At 41.9% G+C, this 20,840-nt stretch overlaps 1 protein-coding gene across 2 annotated transcripts in view; it reads left to right on the top strand.

Moving 5' to 3' along the window:
- The window catches only part of SEC24A (SEC24 homolog A, COPII component), a 129,931-nt gene that overhangs the window by 11,626 nt on the left and 97,465 nt on the right, over window positions 1-20,840 (top strand). For both annotated transcript variants that reach the window (XM_075856331.1, XM_075856330.1), the window contains exons 2-3: window positions 4,567-5,088; window positions 7,553-7,708. In XM_075856331.1, coding sequence (XP_075712446.1) covers window positions 4,567-5,088; window positions 7,553-7,708 — 678 coding nt within the window. The remainder of the gene's footprint in view (window positions 1-4,566; window positions 5,089-7,552; window positions 7,709-20,840) is intronic.

Raw genomic sequence — 20,840 nt, 5'->3', positions numbered from 1 at the left:
TTTGGATCGGAACGGAGCAACGGGACCGTCAAAAAAAACTGAACTGTGTATGGCCCCATTGAAATGAATGGGTCAGTGTGCTAGCCGTCAGAAAAACGGCTAGCATCCTGAAGGAAAAAACTGAAGTGGGCATGGGGCCTTAGTCACATTTCCGTATTTAGAAAAATGCTCATGACTATTCAAATATTAACCGTTTTTTAAAACAAATCACACTATAGTTATCAGCAGCAAAGCGCTTATTAGATTAGTTAGGAGATAGAGGATCGGTCACTAGTTTATTAATTCCCTAACTACTTTTTCTTGAAATTGGAGGTAAGGATCTCCGCTGCCATCATACCTGCAGAGGACAAAGGTGTTGTATGAAGCAATCTGTGTAAGATGGACAGAAAGCTTTTTATACCACATCTTTGCCTTGCACATGGCACTGTATGGTTTTATTACCTGATCAGACAGGTCAACGCAACCCATATATTTATTGTACTCCTGTACGCAAAATGGTTTGGGGACTTGGGTGGTTGGTCTGCGTACAGGGACAAGGCTGCAGCTGCTGCCATTAATGCTGGTCAGTATGAGCACTTCCCTTTTATCCTTACATTTCAGGAGCAGCTGATCGTCGCTGCAGACCGCTCTGCTCTCTCCTAATTTCAGTGTCTGACCCAACAAAGTTTTGGGGAGGCCCTTCTGATTTTTGCAGATCTGGGCGAGAGAACTTTTAGCAATGGGACACTTGTAAAAGTGGTCCAGATGTAGATGATGTCCTCTGCCGAGCAGAGGATGAATAAGGTCCCATACAATTCTTGCACTAATTTGGGGGATATAAATGGGAGTCTTTCCCCACCTAAACTCTAAAAGAGTGGGTGGAACCGGTGGGACTTTCACATACTGTAACTTATAATATATAGTTTAATGCCATACTGGGCTCTTTTATTTGGTCGATACTGTCTGAAATTCAGCCTATCTTTGAAGTTCACTAGTTGCTCATCCACCACAATGTTTTGTTGGGGGGTATAAACTTAGGAATAACTAGTGGGCAATTAATGGTCTAATATACAGAGCCTATCAAAATATACTTATACGGATACTTGCTGTCACGATGCGGGGTGTGAACCCACTGGGCCGTACCGCGTAGCGGGATGGCAGCTGGCCAAACAGGTATGTTACGGAGTCTAGTCCAGAAAGGTTACCTGAGGCAATGTAGACGGTAGCAAGGCAGGCTCGGCTGGGACCAGGCGGCAGGTAGATGTCAGGCATGGAGTAGCAGAGCAGGCGTGTAAATGCAGCACAGCACCACCACAGCTCAGCACGGCAGTAGATCGGGATAGTACTGGATAGCACAGGATACAGGTACGGGGAACAATGGGAAGCTGGAAGACACTTAGGAGACCATTTGCAAGACAGACTTTGGGAAACAACAACAACGCTCAGGCGAGGATCAAAAGGGCGGTGGCCTTCTTATAGTCCAGGACATCATGTGAGTTGTTGATGATGATTTTCATGCGCGCGCGCTGGACCTTTAAGAGCGGGCACGAGCGTGCGCGCACCCTCCGGGAGACAGTCTCAATACCCGGAAATAAGTGCCGGCGCCTCACAGGGGGACGACGCAGCACAGCAGCAGGATGGCCGCGGTCGTCGAGGGGTAAGTTAGAACGACGGACCGCGGCCATAGACGTTACACTTGTCTTTACGGAGCGGTAAAGGGGGGTGTATATAAAATATCAGGGGCCCAAAAGTCTCTAATTCTTAACTTTCTTTACGAGAACAAAGCTTAAAAATAAGCCCCAATATTTCCCCAATTCCACTGCCTTTTATAGGGGTACAAGTTTGGCCTCTCCCATAAAGAGTTGGGGTTCTGGGAGATGAACTGATCCACATATAGGTTGGTTTGCTGAATCATTAAATCTATTAGGGCGTCAGAAAAAAAAGTTTAAAATAATCAATGGGGCTGAACCCTGTAGTGTCAATTTGAATGCCTGATGGGGGCTGTAAATTCAGGCACCTGGGGGGTATAGTTGTCCGCAGCTACCCATGTTGGCTCAGGCAGAGTAGTACCTTCGGCTCTTCTGTGCCGACGGTGGGAGATGCAGACTCTGAGTCTCTCGATACGGAGGAAGATGACCGCTCGGAGATATCAGAGCATAACATTTGATATGCTTCCTCTGCTGTGAAGACTCTTGTGGCCATATTGGGGGATTTTAGAATAGTATACTAAACACTGCACCCAAATTGCAACTACTAGCTAAAAACAAATTTTAATTAAAAAAAAACTACTGCTACTCCCAAGTGAGCAAGGAGAACGGATCAGAGACCCTGCTGTAGGTCTGGGCAATTAATAAAAAAAAAACCTGAAGCGCAATTAACAGACGTCATCTTGTGCATTTCGGTTTCTTCGATTTTTATTTTTCCAGGTTTCAACTGTATCTGTGTCCTCATCAAGCAGATGCAGTTGAAACCGATGGTAGAGCAGGGAGCTGTAAGGTCCCTGCCCTACCATTCACTATATATTGCCGGACGCTCACCGCTTGGTGTAGACAGGAGCGAGGCAGTGATTTTATCGCACCTGTCTGCGCCAAACCACACAGCCTGGAGCAGCAGAGGGATCTCCTCCACTCGTCATTGGAATAGGGTTAGGTGAGTATGTATTTTGTTAGGCACTATTGGGGCTGTGTGAGGGCATTATACTGTGTGGGGAGCACTATGAGGACAATATACTGTGGGGTAGTGTCGGGGGACTTTATATACAGTAGGCTAAGGGAACAAATATTAATTTAATGGCGTAGCAGTCAAATAGGGGATGTGGTATGCTAAAGGGTTGTGGCCTAGATAATCGTTCATTAATCATAATTGAGGTTACATGTTCAATTAATCGTGAATTTGATTTACGTTATAATCTCCTAGCCCTCCCTTTTGTATTTGAGTGAGGGTACCCTACATACCAGGGGAAAATCTAGATCAGAGGTGGTTCCTAACAGGGAACTCGGCCAGTGGGCAATGTAGGGACTCAGCAGGGCAATGGCGACCGGGTACTGCGACAGGTGATGGCTGGGCACAGACTACAAAACAGATCAGTTTAGTCACCCACCTTGCCCCTCTGCTGTTTGATGACCAGTGTGCACCAAAGTTGGTGAACGCTGGTCAGTGGGCAGAAAAATGGCAAATCGCTGGGTTTTTGGATTTTTTCTTTCACTCATAAACTGGCAACCATCTCTGACAAGCTCTCTGACAGAGCAGAGCTGGCGATCCTGGCAAAACTAGCCTCCTACACTGTGATTGGTCAGTCAGTACTGACTTGAAAAATAACAGCGCTTGCCGGCACAGGACCATGCTGATGGATCCTGTGCAGGTGAGTCCTAATAGACAACTGTCCCTGACCGTTGCGATTGGGAAGCTGTCACCGTGTCACTGAACACGGTGACCGTTTAAAGCTTGGATGTGACTGTACGCCCAATTGCGGGAAAGCGCTTGCAATCTGGACATAGTCACACTTAATCGCAGGAAGGGGTTAAAATACCTTCAGTATTAAGGGGTTAATACTCAATTGGATAATTATTTTTGTTGTGATTCGAACATTTTTACGTGTAAACGAATCCTAAAAGACCCCAGGGCTGTCCTGTAACAATGCCTGTTAGGAAATAATTCATGTATGTCCTTGCTGATGCCTGTGTATATCAGAACACACATACATAATGTATTAGCATATAGAAGAACATGTAAACGTTTTAACGCCTAATGGAACGAAAGTCTTAAATAAATTTGAAGAAAAAATAAATAAAATACATTTTATAAAAAATCACACAATCAAAAATACATATTTTTGATCTTCAGAACTATATTAACCAGTAGAATTGAGTCTTAATTAAGATAATTGAATATTTCTTTAAAAAAATAAATGGCAGCTTTTATTTATTTATGCATTCTGTGTCAATAAAATTTGATTAACTTTAGTATTACTCTCCAAAATGGTGGCTAAAAAAATTAACAACTTGTGTTGCACAAAACACGATCTCATACAGCTATGTCAACCTAAAAAGTCCGTTATGGCTGACTGAAAAACCTTGAAGGCTACATGAACATAAATGAAATATATGTAAAAATCTCACTTGTAACCTGCAGCATGCACTATACTTCGTCTTTGGGCTAATTTCCCCACTTTAATTTAACTTCTTGTGAAATGTATATTGTCTTTTCGTTTTCGGAACAGTGCACTTCATGAATGGTACAGACATCTTTCTCAGTTCTAGAGTATCAGCCTGTAACAAATTCCTTTGCTTTGCCTCCACCATCCTTAAACCCCTTAGATGCCGCGATCAATAGAAACCTCGGCGTCTAAGTGGTTTCAGAGGGAGGGGCTTCCTCTGTCACCCCATCAGCTGAGAAAGGTCCCCCAGGTCTTTTCCTAGAGGTAGGGCCTAATAGAATGCCTGTCAACACCAAAGTATGGTACAATGCATGTGAATGAGGTCTTATCAGATCTGTTACTGTTGGAGTAAGTGGATTATTATAAACTACATTTATATGTGTACATATGTTATTTACATGTTAATGTATATTTTTCTCTTTCTCCCAAAGGTCCCCTTCAAAATCCCATGATGTATTCACCACAGCAAGCATTGGGACAGGGCTATGGTTCAGTTCTTCCTGGCTCATATCCACAACAAATGCCAGTTAAGGCTCCTACACAGGCAGGCCTTGGACTGTATAATTATGGTGGATTACAGACTGTTCCACAACCAGGAATCCATCAGGGATCCGGCCAGGCTTTTAATAGACTACCTATGGGAACGTTGCCAGCGCAACCTGCGGCAAATGCCACATCTCCCCCAAGGATGCCCCCTCCGAACTCTGTTGGAACACCATCATCAGTAGGCACCAATCATCCTCATGGGAGCCAGCTGACCCAGTCAAGCTGGCAGTATTTTCCAACACCCTTAAGTCATGGACAGGCTCACCCAATGACAAATCATGTGTCGTCCACAGCAGGAGTGGTCCCTGCCCCACCACAAACACTAGGAAATTCACAGCCACCCACTACTCAGCAATACGGAGCTTCTTTTGGAGTTCCACCTCATCAAAACCGTTTTATGAGTCCAGGTATTGTATGAAATCTGAATGTACAAAAGTGAGGACTTGTCAACCTTTTCACTTATTTCAGTTCTGGGGTATGTTTCCCTGTTAATGTCCAGACACCGTTAAAGGGGTTTTCCCAGAATAGGCATTTATCATCTACCCATAGAATAGGTAATAAATGTCTGATCACGGGGGACCCCACCACTGGGTCTTCCGCCGATCACTAGAACAAGACTCCCAAACCTCCATTCCTCGCCACTGCATGACTGTAGTGACGAGTAACTTGAATGGAGCGGCGGTTCAGCATGCACCCTGCCATCCCATTCTTTGTCTATGGGGCTGACGGAAACAACTGGGCGCAGTTTATGGCTGCCTCTGTCTGTCCCATATAGTATCAGAAAAGCGGCACCGTGCTTGCTTGACTGGTGCAGGAAACTCTCCGGGTGTTATACAGTTGCCACATCGTGCAGGAGCGTTCACACAATGGCAGTTCAAGCGGGAGAGTGCAACTGGAGGTACGATTTCAACTCTTATATAAGGGGACAACATTTTATGTAGTTCCCCAATATATCATCTTTAACTGGAAATCCATTCCCCTTTATTTGCCCTTGGAGCCTGAACTATATATCAATGTTTATCATGGTCTACACCAGGGGTCTCAAACACGCGGCCCTTGGGCAGCATGCGGCCCCTGAGGCTGTCATCTGCGGCCCGCGGGACGCAGAGCCGCTATCATAGGCTCTGCACCGGGACTCTGTGGAATCGCCTGACATCACAGTCCATATATAGACAGTAATGTCCGGGGCTTCCCCAGAGCCGGAGTCCCGGGCAGAGCGCTAGTATAGGCTCTGCTCCGGCACTCTGTGGAATCCCCTGACATCGCTGTCTATATATGGACCGTGATGTCAGGAGCAGAGCTTGAGTCCCAGGTAGAGCGCTAGTAGCGCCCTGCCTGGGACTCCGGTTTTGGTGTTGCCCTGACATCGCTAACCATATTTGGTCAGTGATGTCTGGAGCAGAGCTGGAATCTCAGGCAGAATGCTAGAAGTGGCTCTGCTCTGGGACTCCAGCTCTGGGCAAGCCCCTGACATCACTGTTCATATATTGACACTGATGTCAGTGTCTTCCCCAGAGTTCCGGAGCAGAGCCTACACTAGTTGCCCCTGACCTCACATTTTGGTCCAGGAGGATCCCCTGATGTCGCTGTGCACAGTAAGACCAAATGTACACGATGTGGAGTTTGGTGCAGAAAACCTGCATCAAAGCCACTCCGTGTAAATGCAGGTAATTCTGCAGGTAAAATCTGCACTTAGTCCTTTTTTTTTTTTTAATGTGTTTTTAGGTGCAAATGTATTTATTTTTTTTACACATTTTGATACCGAAATTGGTCCGTTTTTATGCTGTGGATTTCGGTGCGTTTTTTTAATATATTTTTCTTAAAACTCGACAAATAAAATTCACAAGTGGAAACGCAAGATAAATTTACATGCTGTGGATTTTAAAATGCGTACCGCAGGTCAATTTACGTGCAGAAAAAAACTGCAATGGTGTAGATGAGTGTTCTCGAAATCTCATTTACTTTGCCGCACGGAAATCTGCGTGGTGAATCTGCATGTAATATGCATCGTGTGCATTTGGCCCATGGGTGGGTGGATTCACATGCGGCAGATTTTGTTACAGAAATTTCTATGACTGAAAATCCGTTCCATAAAAGTGATCTATCCTGTGTTGCACCACTCACTACAGAGATCCAGACGTTTTCCATAGAAATCAAAGTAAGGAATTTCTGAGGAACGAGCATTTTTAATAAATCTATTCGCTTATAATGTTTAGGGGGTGGGAAACGTTTTCAATTGGACCAAGGAGTTGGGAATACCCCCTTAAAGCAAAGCCTGAAAAAATTAGGGAACTTTCTGACCATTTTTCCATATCTAAGATTTTCAAAATTAATTGATGTCCGATTAAAGTCTGAACCATAAGCAGGTCCTATCAAAATGCAATCAATTTGGACGATCTCCGTCTGTATAAGTGTTCTACAAGTTGGTAGTGACTGCTATGCTATTATTTTTACTCCCGTACGGTACGTCCATGCAAGTCTGTTACATAATTGACATAGCATGGCGTTAATTCTAAGTGGATTTTTTCCCCTTCACATGTATTGTACTGTACTTTGCTGCGGAATTGCAGCGTGGAATCCGCAGCACAAGTTTGCAGCAAATCCGCTATGTCTGAACTTGGCCTTATTCTCTGTAAAACAAAGTATATCCGTGTTCTCCTTTTTCTTTTTTTCTCATAAAATTTATTTTTTCTTTTCCTGTCTATCTCTTTTCTTAATTCTGTACTCTGTTTCAAAAAATTGACAGTACTCTTCCCGTTTACATAAGGTCTGGCAATGTGATTTCAGTGGTTTGCATTAGACATAGTTCTAGTTTGCATTGTAAATACTCCAATCACTTAGCATCTCGTTTCTATGCCCTGATCTTTGCAGGTCCTGCTCTGCCACCGATGAACCAGTCTCGGCAACCTTTGGGGCCTCCACTCACATCATCCTCTTCGTTAACCAGACCCTCAGCACCTCCATCTGGTCCACCAGTCACCACTGCACCTGCACCCCCCTTAGTCAGTGCTCCTCCTAGGCAAGTTGGTAAGGAAGGCAATTCTTTAACATAAACTTCTAAAATGTAAGCAACTGAAAATGCTTTATCACAAATGCTTCATGTTTTTAATTTTAGTATCATTTAATTTCGCTCTGTAGAAGAGAAGTAATAGAATATTTTTATATGTTGTAGTTTTTTATTTTTAAAGACATTCCTGGGAGCTGCCATATTGGAGGCAGGAATGTTCCTTTGCTATCTGTATACAGATAGTGCAATGTGAATGTGTAGGCCGCACTCTTCTGAAAAGAGAAATAAGATTACGGAGTGCGCATTTTTGGTTCTGCTGACCACCCAATTCTAACTTTAAATCATACACATACACAAGTTTGCGTATTACGTGTGGATTTGCTGTGCAGATTTTCATGCCGCAAATCCGCGGTGTTATACAGTACCAGCAAAGTAAGTGAGATTACAAGAAATTTCGTTTACACGGTTCAGATTTTTTTCTGCGCGTAAATTGACCTGCGATTCGTATTTTAAAATCTGCAGCGTGTCAATTTATCCTGCGTTTCTGCTTGCGAATTGTATCGGAATAGTTTTAAAGAAAGACGCATAAAACCGCACATATTTCCACCTCAAAATGTAAATACTGCATCAAAAAACGCACGGTCTTCGCTGCGGAATTATGTGTACACCTGCGGTTGTGGAGCGGATTTTCCGCATCAAATTACGCAACGTGTGCATGTAGCCTTATAAGGCCTTCTACGCTCCCTTTTTTTTTTTTTTTTTTTGCAACGCTTGTAAAAATAAAACTATGCCTTTCGATCTTCTCTAAAGGCATTTCTTATTTGCTACATTGTACATGTGTTTTTGAAGTCCTATAGAAAGAAGACTATGGTCTTCGGTGTTTACGAGGTGGCTGAGCGTACAGAACCAGCGAGTTTACACGTTAGCACCATGGGAAAAAAATATTTATTATTTTTACCCCCCCCCCCCCCGACCCCAATTATTTTTTATTATACAAATGAATTTATTAAATGTGCCCAAAATGCCACCGATCTGAAAAAAAAAAACAAGCCCTCACATGGCTACATTGATGGAAAAATTATGGCTCTCGGAACATGGCAACACAAAAACATGTTTCATTGTGCAAAAGTACTGAAACGAAAAAAAGTAAACAACTTATTTTGTATTGGCTTATTCGGTAGAATAAAGTTGACATTTTAACAGCGTGATAAATAGCGTGGAAAAAAAATTAAATGCGAAATCAAATGGTGGAACTGTGCTTTTTATTTTTATTTTTTTCTGCATTTAACTCTCAAAAAAATTAAATATGAAGAAATGATGATTAATATATATATATATACCTCAAATTAGTGCCACTGAAAAATATAACTCGTTCTGCAAAAAAAACAAGCCCTCGTACGGCTACATTGGCAGAAAAATAAAAAGTTATGGCTCTTGGAATGCTTTGATGGAAAAAAATAAAAAAAAGCTTGGTCTTTAAGAAAAAATTGATGACCATATCTGATCGGTGGGGGGTCCATTTCTCGGCACTCCGATCAGATATTTGACCGCTGCAGACGTTTGATCACTGTTTCCTTTTGATTCCTTCCAATGCTTCCTACTGTAAAACGCCGTCACACGTGTAGTGGCGGTTCACAGAGTATTACAGCGTTCTTCCATTCAAGTTAGTACTGCAATAATGTCCCTGAACACTAAAGATGAAATGACTCTTTTGACCTTGTTCCTACATTGTCTGAATAACATTATATTAATAAATGTGTGGATGTATTCAAAAATAAATAAATATATATATATATATATATATATATATATATATATATATATATATATACACACTAATGAATCTATAGAATGAGTTTCACTACACACACAGTGATCTATTTCCAGCATTTTTTTCTTTTAATGTTGATGATTATGGCTAACAGTTAATGAAAACCCAAAATTTTAGAGTGTCCGAAAATTTGAATATTATATAAGCCCAATTTCAAAAATCATTTTTTATCCCTAAATGTTGGCCTACTGAAAAGTCTGTACAGTATATGCACTCAATACTTGGTCGGGGCGCCTTTTGCATGAATTACTGCATCAATGCGGCGTGGCATGGAGGCGAACAGCCGGTGGCACTGCTGAGGTGTTATGGAAGCCCAGGTTGCTTTGATAGCGGCCTTCAGCTCATCTGAATTGTTGGGTCTGGTGTCTCTCATCTTCCTCTTGACAATACCCCATACTGTAGATTCTCTATGGGGTTTAGGTCAGGCGAGTTTGCTGGCCAATCAAGCACAGTGATACTGTGGTTATTAAACCAGGTATTGGTAATTTTGGCAGTATGGGCAGGTGCCAAGTCCTGCTGGAAAGTGAAATCCGCATTTCCATAAAGCTTGTCAGCACAGGGAAGCATGAAGTGCTCGAAAATTTCCTGCTAGACGGCTGCGTTGACTCTGGACTTGATAGAACACAGTGGGCCAACACCAGCAGATGACATGGCCCCCAAACCATCACTGACTGTGGAAACTTCACACTGGACCGCAAGCAACTTGTATTGACGCCTCTCCACTATTCCTCCAGACTCTGGGACCTTCATTTCCAAATGAAATGCAAAATTTACTTTCATCTGAAAACAGGACTTTGGACCACTGAGTGTTGGTCCACTGTGTTCTATCAAGTCCAGAGTCAGCGCAGCGTCTACCAGGAAATTTTACAGCACTTCATGTTTCCCTCTGCTGACAAGCTTTATGGAGATGCTGATTTAATTTTCCAACAGTATCACTGTGCTTGATTGGCCAGCAAACTAGCCTGACCTAAACCCCATAGATAATCTACAGTATGGGGTATTGTCAGGAGGAAGATGAGAGACCAGACCCAACAATGCAGACGAGCTGAAAGCCACTATCGAAGCAACCTGGGCTTCCATACCACCTCAGCAGTGCCACAGGCTGATCGCCTCCATGCCACACCGCATTGATGCAGTAATTCATGCAAAAGGAGCCCTGACCAAGTAATGAGGGCATATACTGTACAGACTTCTCAGTAGGCCAACATTTTGTTCTTAAATTTTTTTTAAAATTAGAATATTTTTTTTTAAATTGGGCTTATTTTAATATTCTAATTTTCTGAGACACTAAATTTTGTTTTTTCATTTACTGTTAGCCGTAATCATCAACATTAAAAGATAAAAATGCTGGAAATAGATCACTCTGTGTGTAATGAATCTATATAATATGAGTTTCACTTTTTGAATTGAATTACTGAAATAACTTTTTGATGATCTTCAAATTCATTGAGAAGGGTGTATGTATGTATGTGTGTGTGTATATGTGTTTTTTTTTATTAGTGTGTGTATGTGGCTTCAATTTCAGCTTTACTTTAAAATTCTGTATACTAGTTTTTTCAACCCCTTAATGATCACCCGCTGTCTTTTACCGTCTCTGTACAAGGGGCTGATGAGCTCTCCAGTGAGCGCTCATTCTCTAAGCAGGAGCTGTAACAGCCCCTGATCATAGAGCAGCCTGCTGATCGAAACCATTCATACCCCGGCTGTTTAACACTTTGACCGCTGCGGTCCGTGACTACTGTATGATCGAAGGGAACTCACCTCTTCGATTGAATCACCAGAAACCCAGTGACGCGATCAGAGGCTGCGGGAACGTTCTCCAGTCAGTACCCCAGGGCTGTCTGTTCTATAAGCCTACTGTTACGGAACACGGTGTGTTGCCCTAACTGCAGCCTGTGCCATAGTGAGAGTGTAATATATTTGGCATACAGGAGTACTCTAGTACACTGTTGGGAAAAAAGTTGTAAATAAGAATATCCGATTGAAAGAAAAACAAAAAGTATCCAAAAAAAGTCAATATTTTGCATAAAATATATTCTATTGGCCATACAGTACATAAAAACAAAAATCTACACGTTTTAGGTATCTATACTACCATGATAAACGGAACAGGTTATTTAGCATGAAATGTAAATGGGATTAAAGAAAATTAAAAAAATTCTGAAAAACACACTTTTTTTTCTTTCCTATATTCACGCTGCAAAAATAAATTACATGAAAAACCCAGTTTCTCCCGCATAAAACATAGCCACATACAGCCACACGAATGAAAACATAAAAAGTTATGGCTGCTGAAAGTAGGGCTGGGCGATTAATCGAATTAATTCGCCCTGGAGTCCTGTGACTATTCTGTTTTTAAACAATCGTTGATTCGATTTTCATAATCTCACCCGCTGAGCTACAGGAGGAAGCTCCGCCCCGCTGCATTGTCACCTGTGACTAAAATAGTCGCTCGTTTACCACTGTTGCTCTCCTACGCTAGCCACCATTCCATCCATTCAGTGAAGAGAGGAGGCACAGGATGCAGCAAGGCTGACTACTCCCACCTCTTCCTGTGGCTATCCGACGTAATGCTCCGCAGTACTTACCCAGGCATGTCAGTACTGCATCTATTGGCTGGCTGCTTATGAAGTCATATGCTGCCAGCCAATGGCGGGAGGTCATTTAGAAAAGGGATGGGGCAATGTATGCGGAGATTGGAGCCAAAGCCATATAGGGACGGTCCTGTCAGGAGGAGAGATGGAGTCCCAGGCAGAGCGCTAGAAGCGGTTCTGCTCCGGGACTCCATCTCTGGGGAAGCCCCTGACATCACTGTCCATATATTAACAGTGATGTTGGGAGCAGAGCAGTGTCCCAGGCAAAGTGCTAATAGCGCTCTGCCCGGGACTTTGAATCTGGGATTGCCCCTGACATCACTATCCATTTATGGACAGTAAGATCAGGGGCTTCCCCAGAGCCGGAGTACCGGAGCAGAGCCTTTACTAGCGCTCTGCTCTGGACATCACTATCCATATATGGACAGTGATGTCAGGAGCAGAGCAGGAGTCCCAGGCAGAGTGCTAGTAGTGCTCTGCCTGGGACTATAGCTCAGGGGTTGCCCCTGACATCACTGTCCATATATGGATAGTGACGTCAGGGGCTCCTCCTGAAGCGGAATCCCTGGCCAAAATGTCGGCAATGCTCTGGTTGGGGATTCCACTCCTAGAGGGGGCCCCAAAGGCGCTACCTACAGGGAGGAGGGGGCTGTATGGCACTACCAGGGAGGGGGGTGGCTATGTGGCACTTCCTGGGAGGGTTGACTGCGTGGCACTACCTGGGATGGGGGGGGGGGGGCTTCGTGGCAATCCCAAGGCGGGGGACTGTGTGGCACTTTCTAGAGTGGGCATTAAATCTATGGGGGCCTAACTTCTTTATGGGGGCATAAAGTGAAGTTTTCTGCCATTTTACTGCTGTCGTGACCATATAACAGAGCCTATGTATTGAAATCTAGATGAGCTTGGTTAGGAGATAAATAAATATATACGTGTAGAAAATGCCTATTACAAACGAGAAAAGAAATACATTTTTTCATGGGAGTTCTTCTTTAAATGATCTCTTGATATTTTATTCAGTTTATTTAATAGTAATAAGAATATCGACATTCAAATTGAAAATCGCTCAAAGGGTTGAAAAAAAAAAAAAAATCTTATTTATGGATTTTTCTTTTGGCCAAAATTGCCCAGCCCTAGCTGAAAGACATAGAGGCAAAAACCTTATTGGTCACTAAAGCCTTTTCAGGCCTGGTCATTAAGGGGTTAATGACCAGTTCACATATATCCAGACCACCATTTTTCTTTCCCTCTGGCAGGAACCAATGTCTCGAGACACGCAACTGATTGCATAGTTTGATATCTGGTCAGTTTTGTGTCTGGTGGCATCGGCTTCCCCTGCACAAGCCAGATAGATAATAATTATGTTGGCTCAAGCAAAAAAAAACAACAACTGGCTGTACACAACTTGTGTGAACTAACCCCGAATAACTAAGCAGCAGGGTGAATATTCTGTCCTGACCTGCTGACTGCCATGGATTCCATCTGTCTGAGGTATTATGTAGACACAAAGCTGTTGTCTGTATTGTCTCTCTCTCTCTCTCTCTTTCTCTCTTTCTCTCTTTCTCTCTTTCTCTCTTTCTCTCTTTCTCTCTTTCTCTCTTTCTCTCTTTCTCTCTTTCTCTCTTTCTCTCTTTCTCTCTTTCTCTCTTTCTCTCTTTCTCTCTTTCTCTCTTTCTCTCTTTCTCTCTTTCTCTCTTTCTCTCTTTCTCTCTTTCTCTCTTTCTCTCTTTCTCTCTTTCTCTCTTTCTCTCTTTCTCTCTTTCTCTCTTTCTCTCTTTCTCTCTTTCTCTCTTTCTCTCTTTCTCTCTTTCTCTCTTTCTCTCTTTCTCTCTTTCTCTCTTTTCTCTCTTTCTCTCTTTCTCTCTTTCTCTCTTTCTCTCTTTCTCTCTTTCTCTCTTTCTCTCTTTCTCTCTTTCTCTCTTTCTCTCTTTCTCTCTTTCTCTCTTTCTCTCTTTCTCTCTTTCTCTCAATTTTCGACCATAGAATGGTCCGTTCAGAGTGTAAAAATGTCCTCGTCCAGCGGAGTGCGCGCGACTCTCCTCTCTGGCTAATAGAGGGAGGTTATGAGTCGGAGACGCCTTTCTATACTTTCCAAAAATGGGTCTTGTTGAAACAATCCAATTAACAGAATATTTTTTTTTTATCTATGTTCTGATTGTGCGTCATTTGATGTAAAGTGTGTTGACTTATGAAAACTCAGTGAAGACAAATTCCTGAAGAATTTTGCCGGTTGTACAACACAATGTCTCCCGGTGACGTCTATAGAAGCGTTATGGTTAGACTACAACAGCTGGGCACCAAAAGCATATTTCTGGGCACAATGGCGACCTGGCTCCAAGACTTTGTCCAGCCAAGATTTGTGTGCGCACAGTCTTCCCATGTCTCCTACTGAATTGTTTTTGGAGACTTATCAGGAGGAGTTATGGAGGATCCCCACCATGCTGATTAATTTAGGAGTAAATGAAAATACTATAACTGCTGATTAGTTCTGATAGTGGTCACAGAATTTCAAGGTGACTGAATAAATGCAGCCGGCATTACGGGGCGTAATTACGGGCACGGTCGTGTAATTAGGCCCCATGCACACGTCCATATTTTCATCTTTCCCGAAATACTGTCTGTAAATACGGTCCACGTTGCTTCCGTATTCCATCCGTATATACGGATCCGTAAAAAAGAGGGAGGGTGCAAATGTCAGCAGCATGTTGCATAGCAACGTTTCCGTAAATACGGACGGTATACAGATGCACTTCCGTATACCGTCCGTATTTACGGAAGCTCCCATAGACTTCTAAGGGAGAGTCCTTGCTGTAATTACGGACAAGAATAGGACCGGTTCTATAATTCTTTCAGCACGGACACCCATGAGTAAAAATACTGAAAGGAGTCTGTGGCCAATAGAAATGAATGGGTCTGTAATTACTGATGAAAAATACGGTCGTGTTCATGGAGCCTTAGTAAATCTGCCCCTACAGTGTTTGTGTTGTACTTGCATCTACGATGTCCTAAAATATACAGGGCAGCTTCAACGGGTTTTCCTATAATCAATATTTATCACCTATCCACAGGATAGGTGATACATTTCTGATCCGACCACTGGGATCCCCACTGATGCGGAGAGCGGGCTTATCTGGAATGGAACGGTGGCCTAGCATGTGCAGTACCGCTACATTCATATGGAGCCCATAGGGACGACTGGTTAAACCTGTTCTCGGGAACGGTGGGTGTCCCAGCGGTCAGTCCCCCACAGATCAGATATTGATCATGGGAAATCCCCCTTTTTAAATGAATAATTTCAGATACAGATGTGGTGGAGTCCGCACTGCAAATTCGCAAGTACGGTACAATACTAGTGCATTGAGTCTTAAAAAACGCCATTCAAGCATGGCAGAAAAATAGTGTCTGGATTTTGGAGCATGCTGCGGTTTTTAAACACGTCGATCAGGTTTATATATGATTTAAAATTAGATTTTAATGATAAAGTATTAAAATATGGCTCATGTAGCCCAATTAGACATGTTCAGGCTCAGACAAGTGGTCAGGGATAGGAGATGGTCTATTAAACTTCCCAAGTGTAGACCAAGATCTCCTCTCATAGTATACAGCCCTGACAGCTACTTGCTGAAAAATGATTGTTCCAGCCCACACGTGCTACATACAGTAAATCATTAGTATAAAGTAAAAGTACTAGACCTCAAATAACAATATCATATTGTAGATAAACAAAGTTGAGGGTTGATGCTATTAGAAGAATTGAGTTCTTTAGTGGAACATGTAAACCACTCAAAAACGCATATAAAACGCATATATACCGCATCTCTCCCAAGGATGGTAAAAAATGCAATTCGATACTTAGAGAAAACACGCATAGGAGATCTGTTCATTTAAACCCGCGGGGCTAATGGTCTGCATGCGATAGATCCACTGTGCCTCTTTTTGTAGGATCTTTTTGTCATGGTCACCACCTCTCGCCATTGGTTTAACATGTTCAATCCCTTGAAATTTTAAAATCAGAGAATCACCATGATGGCATTCCCATACGTGCCGCGACACCGGCACGTATGTAGCAAGAATTGGCAGTAAGAATTGGCAGTAAATTTACCAATTTAGTGAACGGAATATAATACAACCAGCAATTTGATTCAATTTATTACATGATTAAAAATTACCGGTGTGATGAAGAGTTGCATATATGAAACGATCTAAGGGTATGTTCACACTGCGTTTTTTGCAGGCAGAAAATTCTGCCTGGAGAAATTGTCTGTGTTTTTAGCTTTAGTGGTTTTGCAGCCCAGGTGTTTTGCGACACGTTTTTTTGCTGCAATTTTTGTTGCGTGTTTTGACGCATTTTATGATGCGGTTTTAACCTATTTCTTCAACTGATAAAGTTAAAAACAGTGAGCGTTTTTTGACATAAAACGCGTCAAAAAAACGTGACGGCCGTTTGCTGCGTTTTTTCCGTCTCATTGGATTTTAATAGGGTTTTTGAGGTGTAAAACGCCTCAAGATAGGGCATTCCACTTCTTTTTCCCACGAGCGTTTTTTTTCTGCTCGCAGGAGGAAAAAAAAAACACCTCCACCTCCCATTGAAAACAATGGGAGGCAATTTCAGCCATTCTTTGCTGCGGTTTCCGCGGCAATAAACGTGTCAAAGAACTCCGTGTGAACAGGGCCTCCTATTGACATCACAGAGGAAATGTGTGTTTGTTTTTTTTTCATAGGTGTGGCAGCTTGTTCATTTATTGACTAGAAGGATAGTGAATTAAATGTATGTGACATCTGATTTGCTGCTAGTCAGCCATACGCTGGCCGACATGTAAAATCCCTAGGTCCCTTCCTTAGACGTTCACCTCGGAGTGTTCCCAGAAGATGAGCCAAACCCCTAGAGCTGCACAATCCTGCCTTTACAGCTTTACCTCTCGTAAGGTTTAAGGCAGCATGTCCACATGTGGTATACGGTGTATATTCTGTGTATATAGATTCTGACCATTCATCCGGACCCCAAATTGTGACCTCCAGTAATAGGTAAGAAGTAACCACTTTTTATAGCCTGGTTTAGGGAACTGAAGACGATCTGCTGTTCTGTATTGCTCTTCGTATTAGTTTTTATACGCTCTGTTCTCTGAAATTGACGCAGGTTTAACTAACTTTTTATTGTTAACAGGAAAGAGTCCACTGGAGCTTCTTGGTTTTCTCTCTGTTAAAGTCCAATTGCTTTCAGCCCATTCTAACTTCCTAAAAATCTAAAAGAACAATATTAGACTATACAGAATGCAAGATAGTTTTCATTATCCGTGATGTATGTAGAATATATATATATATATATATATATATATATATATATATATATATATATATATATATAAAATGTATGTGTGTTTTTTGTTTTTTTTTAAATTAAACCTCAATGTTATTCTTCATGATTCACTTGGAAAGATATGGTGATGAATTCTTAATGGGGGAGGGGGATTAAAGGGTTGGTTTGGAATCCTCCACAAAGGCTTGCCTTGACAGCTGGAGTCTGCAGAAATACATATTTTTGTTTTCATTATCGTTTTCCCCATAGGGTAACATGAAAGTTGTAAAAAGGGAAAATAGTTGCATGAGTAAAGTCGCTTGCAGGTTGCATAGGAGAAATTTTGTTACCCTACTGACCCTCCACCCCCCCCCCCCCCAACCTATACTGTGGAAACGTGTGCATATGTATACTTGGATGAGCCTGCAATATAGGTGTATGCTTTTTTTTCTTTTGGTTCTGAAAAGCATGGTTACCTACACTTTTCCATACCTTTAATAAAAACAAAATAAACCTCAATATAAACTACCGTCTATCCAGGCGTAAGCCTCGTATGTGATAAGAATGCACTGTGGGCGTATGTCTGTACATTAGAAGGTTACGGCTGTATTACACTATATGAGGTTTGTATTTAATTTTTTTAGGGATACTGTATTTTAAATTCATTATCTCGGAAAGCAGAAAATCTTTGCTCGTCTTTTGGAATAGTCGGTCAGGTCTACTGATTTTCATTTTGCTTTGTGTTGCTGGTATGAAGCAGATTTAGTGTTCGGCCCTTCTCTCCTCTTCTCCGGCTGCCTCAGAGAGTTAATACACTGAACAGCGGCACAATTTGCTAAATCTAGTCCCATGTGAGATTAAACTGTTATTGAGTAACGCATTTACACCATAGGCACATGGGAAATATATAAATACATGCATTTAAGGAGAAGATGGCTCTTATGCAATCTTTCTATAGGTTTTTCAATAGGTGAGCGCCCAGAGGTTTCCCCACCTATCAAGCATTTATGGTATATCATGTGAATATGCCCTAAATTTTTTTAACCGGTTCTGGTCCGGGCTATTTTGAGCCTTCAGGACCAGACACCGTTTAGCCATTTTTAGCAAGCGTTCGTTAAGCGGCTATAAAATAATTTTTTTTTATTTGTTGGGCTAGTGACGTGGTTTTTGCACTGAATTTTTCATGGACAATACAAGTTTCTTTTTTTTTTTTTTTTTTTTTTTTTTTTTTAATCACTTTTTATACACATCCTTTTTGCTATTTTAGACTTTCTAAGCTTAGTTTGCAAATTATAGTAAAATATATGCTTTTTTACATTTTAGCAATTTTTTTCTGGTAATAGTTTTACCCTAAAATAGACCTTTTTATTTGTGATCGTCATTGTCTACCGTAAGTTTTGATATTACTTGTCTATTTTAGCGTAATTGGGTCAGGGCTAGCGTTCTGACAATGAATGGAGGGGGAACGTCATTATGTGTATTAATTTTTTTTGCACTTTAACTTATTTTATTAATATGGTCTGTCCCTCAAAGGCCAAAAAAGGCAGTTGTAGGACTTTATTTTTATTTTCCTTCTTTTAGGCTGCCCAGTTGCCCCAGTTACAGGGGAAATCAGCCCTCTTATAGTGACTATTGTCACTAATAGGGCTGTGCTGGGCCTAGTAACAGCCAGCAGCAGTCTACTACTAACACCCAGCGATCATGTGACCAGTCACATGATCACTGGGACCAGTAGAGCCAGCGGCGCTGCCGCAGCCTCTATTCATATACCCAGCGCTCATTGAGCGCTGTGTAGAAGGGATCAGAGAAGATAGAAGCAGTGAAAGCTGCTTCTATCTTCTCAGGGTCCCCGGGAGTCACTGACTTCCGGGGGCCCGACATTCAGCTGCCCGATCGCTTAGGCAGCAAGCTAAAAGCTATAAAATTCATTATAGTGCAGGTTTTAAGGACCCCGACCGCCGGACTTATATACACAGCTGGTGGTCGGGAACCGGTTAAAGAGGATCGGTAACTTCCTCCGACATATAAAAACAACTTGATGGCTTTCTAGCCACTCACGTACCCCTGCAATCAGTCCCGTTGGGCCCACTTCACACTGAGTTTTTTTACACCGCTTTTGATGCGGAAACCGCATCGAAATTGGCGCCAAAAAACAGCTCAAATTGCCCCCATTGATTTTTAGCCGCTCGTGGGGGAAAAAAAGCGGCATGTCCTTTCTTGCCGCGGTTCAGCCTCTGACCTCCCATTGAAATCAATAAGAGGCAGAAAAAAACGCAGCGCCCGTTTTTGAGCATATTTTGTTTTTCGCGGGCAAAAAGTGCAGCAAAAAAACCAGTGTGAACTGGTCCTTCGTCTCTTTGACCTGTATGAGTAGACTGTCGATTTGGCGGTCCCTAGCGCTCAGTATCTGACGTAGATTGACACTGAATACTGGGTTAATTGAAAAAAGAGAAAAAGTAACAAGGAACTACAGTGTGCTCACCCAATATGTTCGTCATGGAATATATAGTTCCTCAATGGAGTGCAACGAAGAGGGGGCTTGCAGGATGGCAAGAGATTCATACAACGCAGGAAAGAAGGAAATTCCTCAGCACATCCATAAAATATAAAAAGAGCTTTATTTGTTTATCTTAAAAAAAATCCAAGGAGGGCACGTGTTAGACGTGTTACAACTTACGCGTTTTGAACACAAAAAAAAGCGTCCTGCCATATTTTGGAGCGGTTTCCACCTGTAAACCTCAATTTATTTATTTTTTTGCCTCCCATTGATTTTCATAGAGGCAGTTTTTTTCTCTGCTAGGTTAAGAACGCTGTGTACACTTACCCTTAACCCCTTGGGGAAACAGCCTGTTTTTCCAAATTTAACATGTCCATTTATGTGGTAATAACTTGGGAATGCCTTTGCTTATCCAAGCGATTCTGAGATTATTTTCTCGTGACATATTGTACTTTGTTAGTGAAAAAATGTAAACGATAAATTCAATATTTTATTTGTGAAAAACACCGAAATGTAGAGAAAATTTGGAAGAACTAGCATTTTTCTAAATTTAAATTCATCTGCTTGTAAGACAAAATGGTTATACCACACTAAATAGTTACTAGTTTACATTTCCTATATGTCTACTTTAGATTCGCATAGTTTTTTGAACGTCCTTTTAGTTTTTCTAGGACATTACAAGGCTTAGAACTTTAGCCGCAATATCTCACATTTTCAAGAAAATTTCAAAAGGCCATTTTTTTCAGGTACCTCTTCAGTTCTGAAGTGGCTTTGAGGGCCTTCTATATTAGAAAGTCCCCATAAATCACCCCATTTTAAAAACTGCACCCCTAAAAGTATTCAATACATAATTTATAAAGTGTCTTAACCCTTTAGGTGTTTCACAGGAAGTAAAGCAAAGGGGAAGTGAAATGTACAAATTTCATTTTTTTATTAT

The sequence above is a fragment of the Rhinoderma darwinii genome, chromosome 3 (genome assembly GCF_050947455.1).
Source record: "Rhinoderma darwinii isolate aRhiDar2 chromosome 3, aRhiDar2.hap1, whole genome shotgun sequence".
NCBI classification, from domain to species: Eukaryota; Metazoa; Chordata; class Amphibia; order Anura; family Rhinodermatidae; genus Rhinoderma; species Rhinoderma darwinii.
This window is presented reverse-complemented; position numbering and strand designations above follow the sequence as displayed.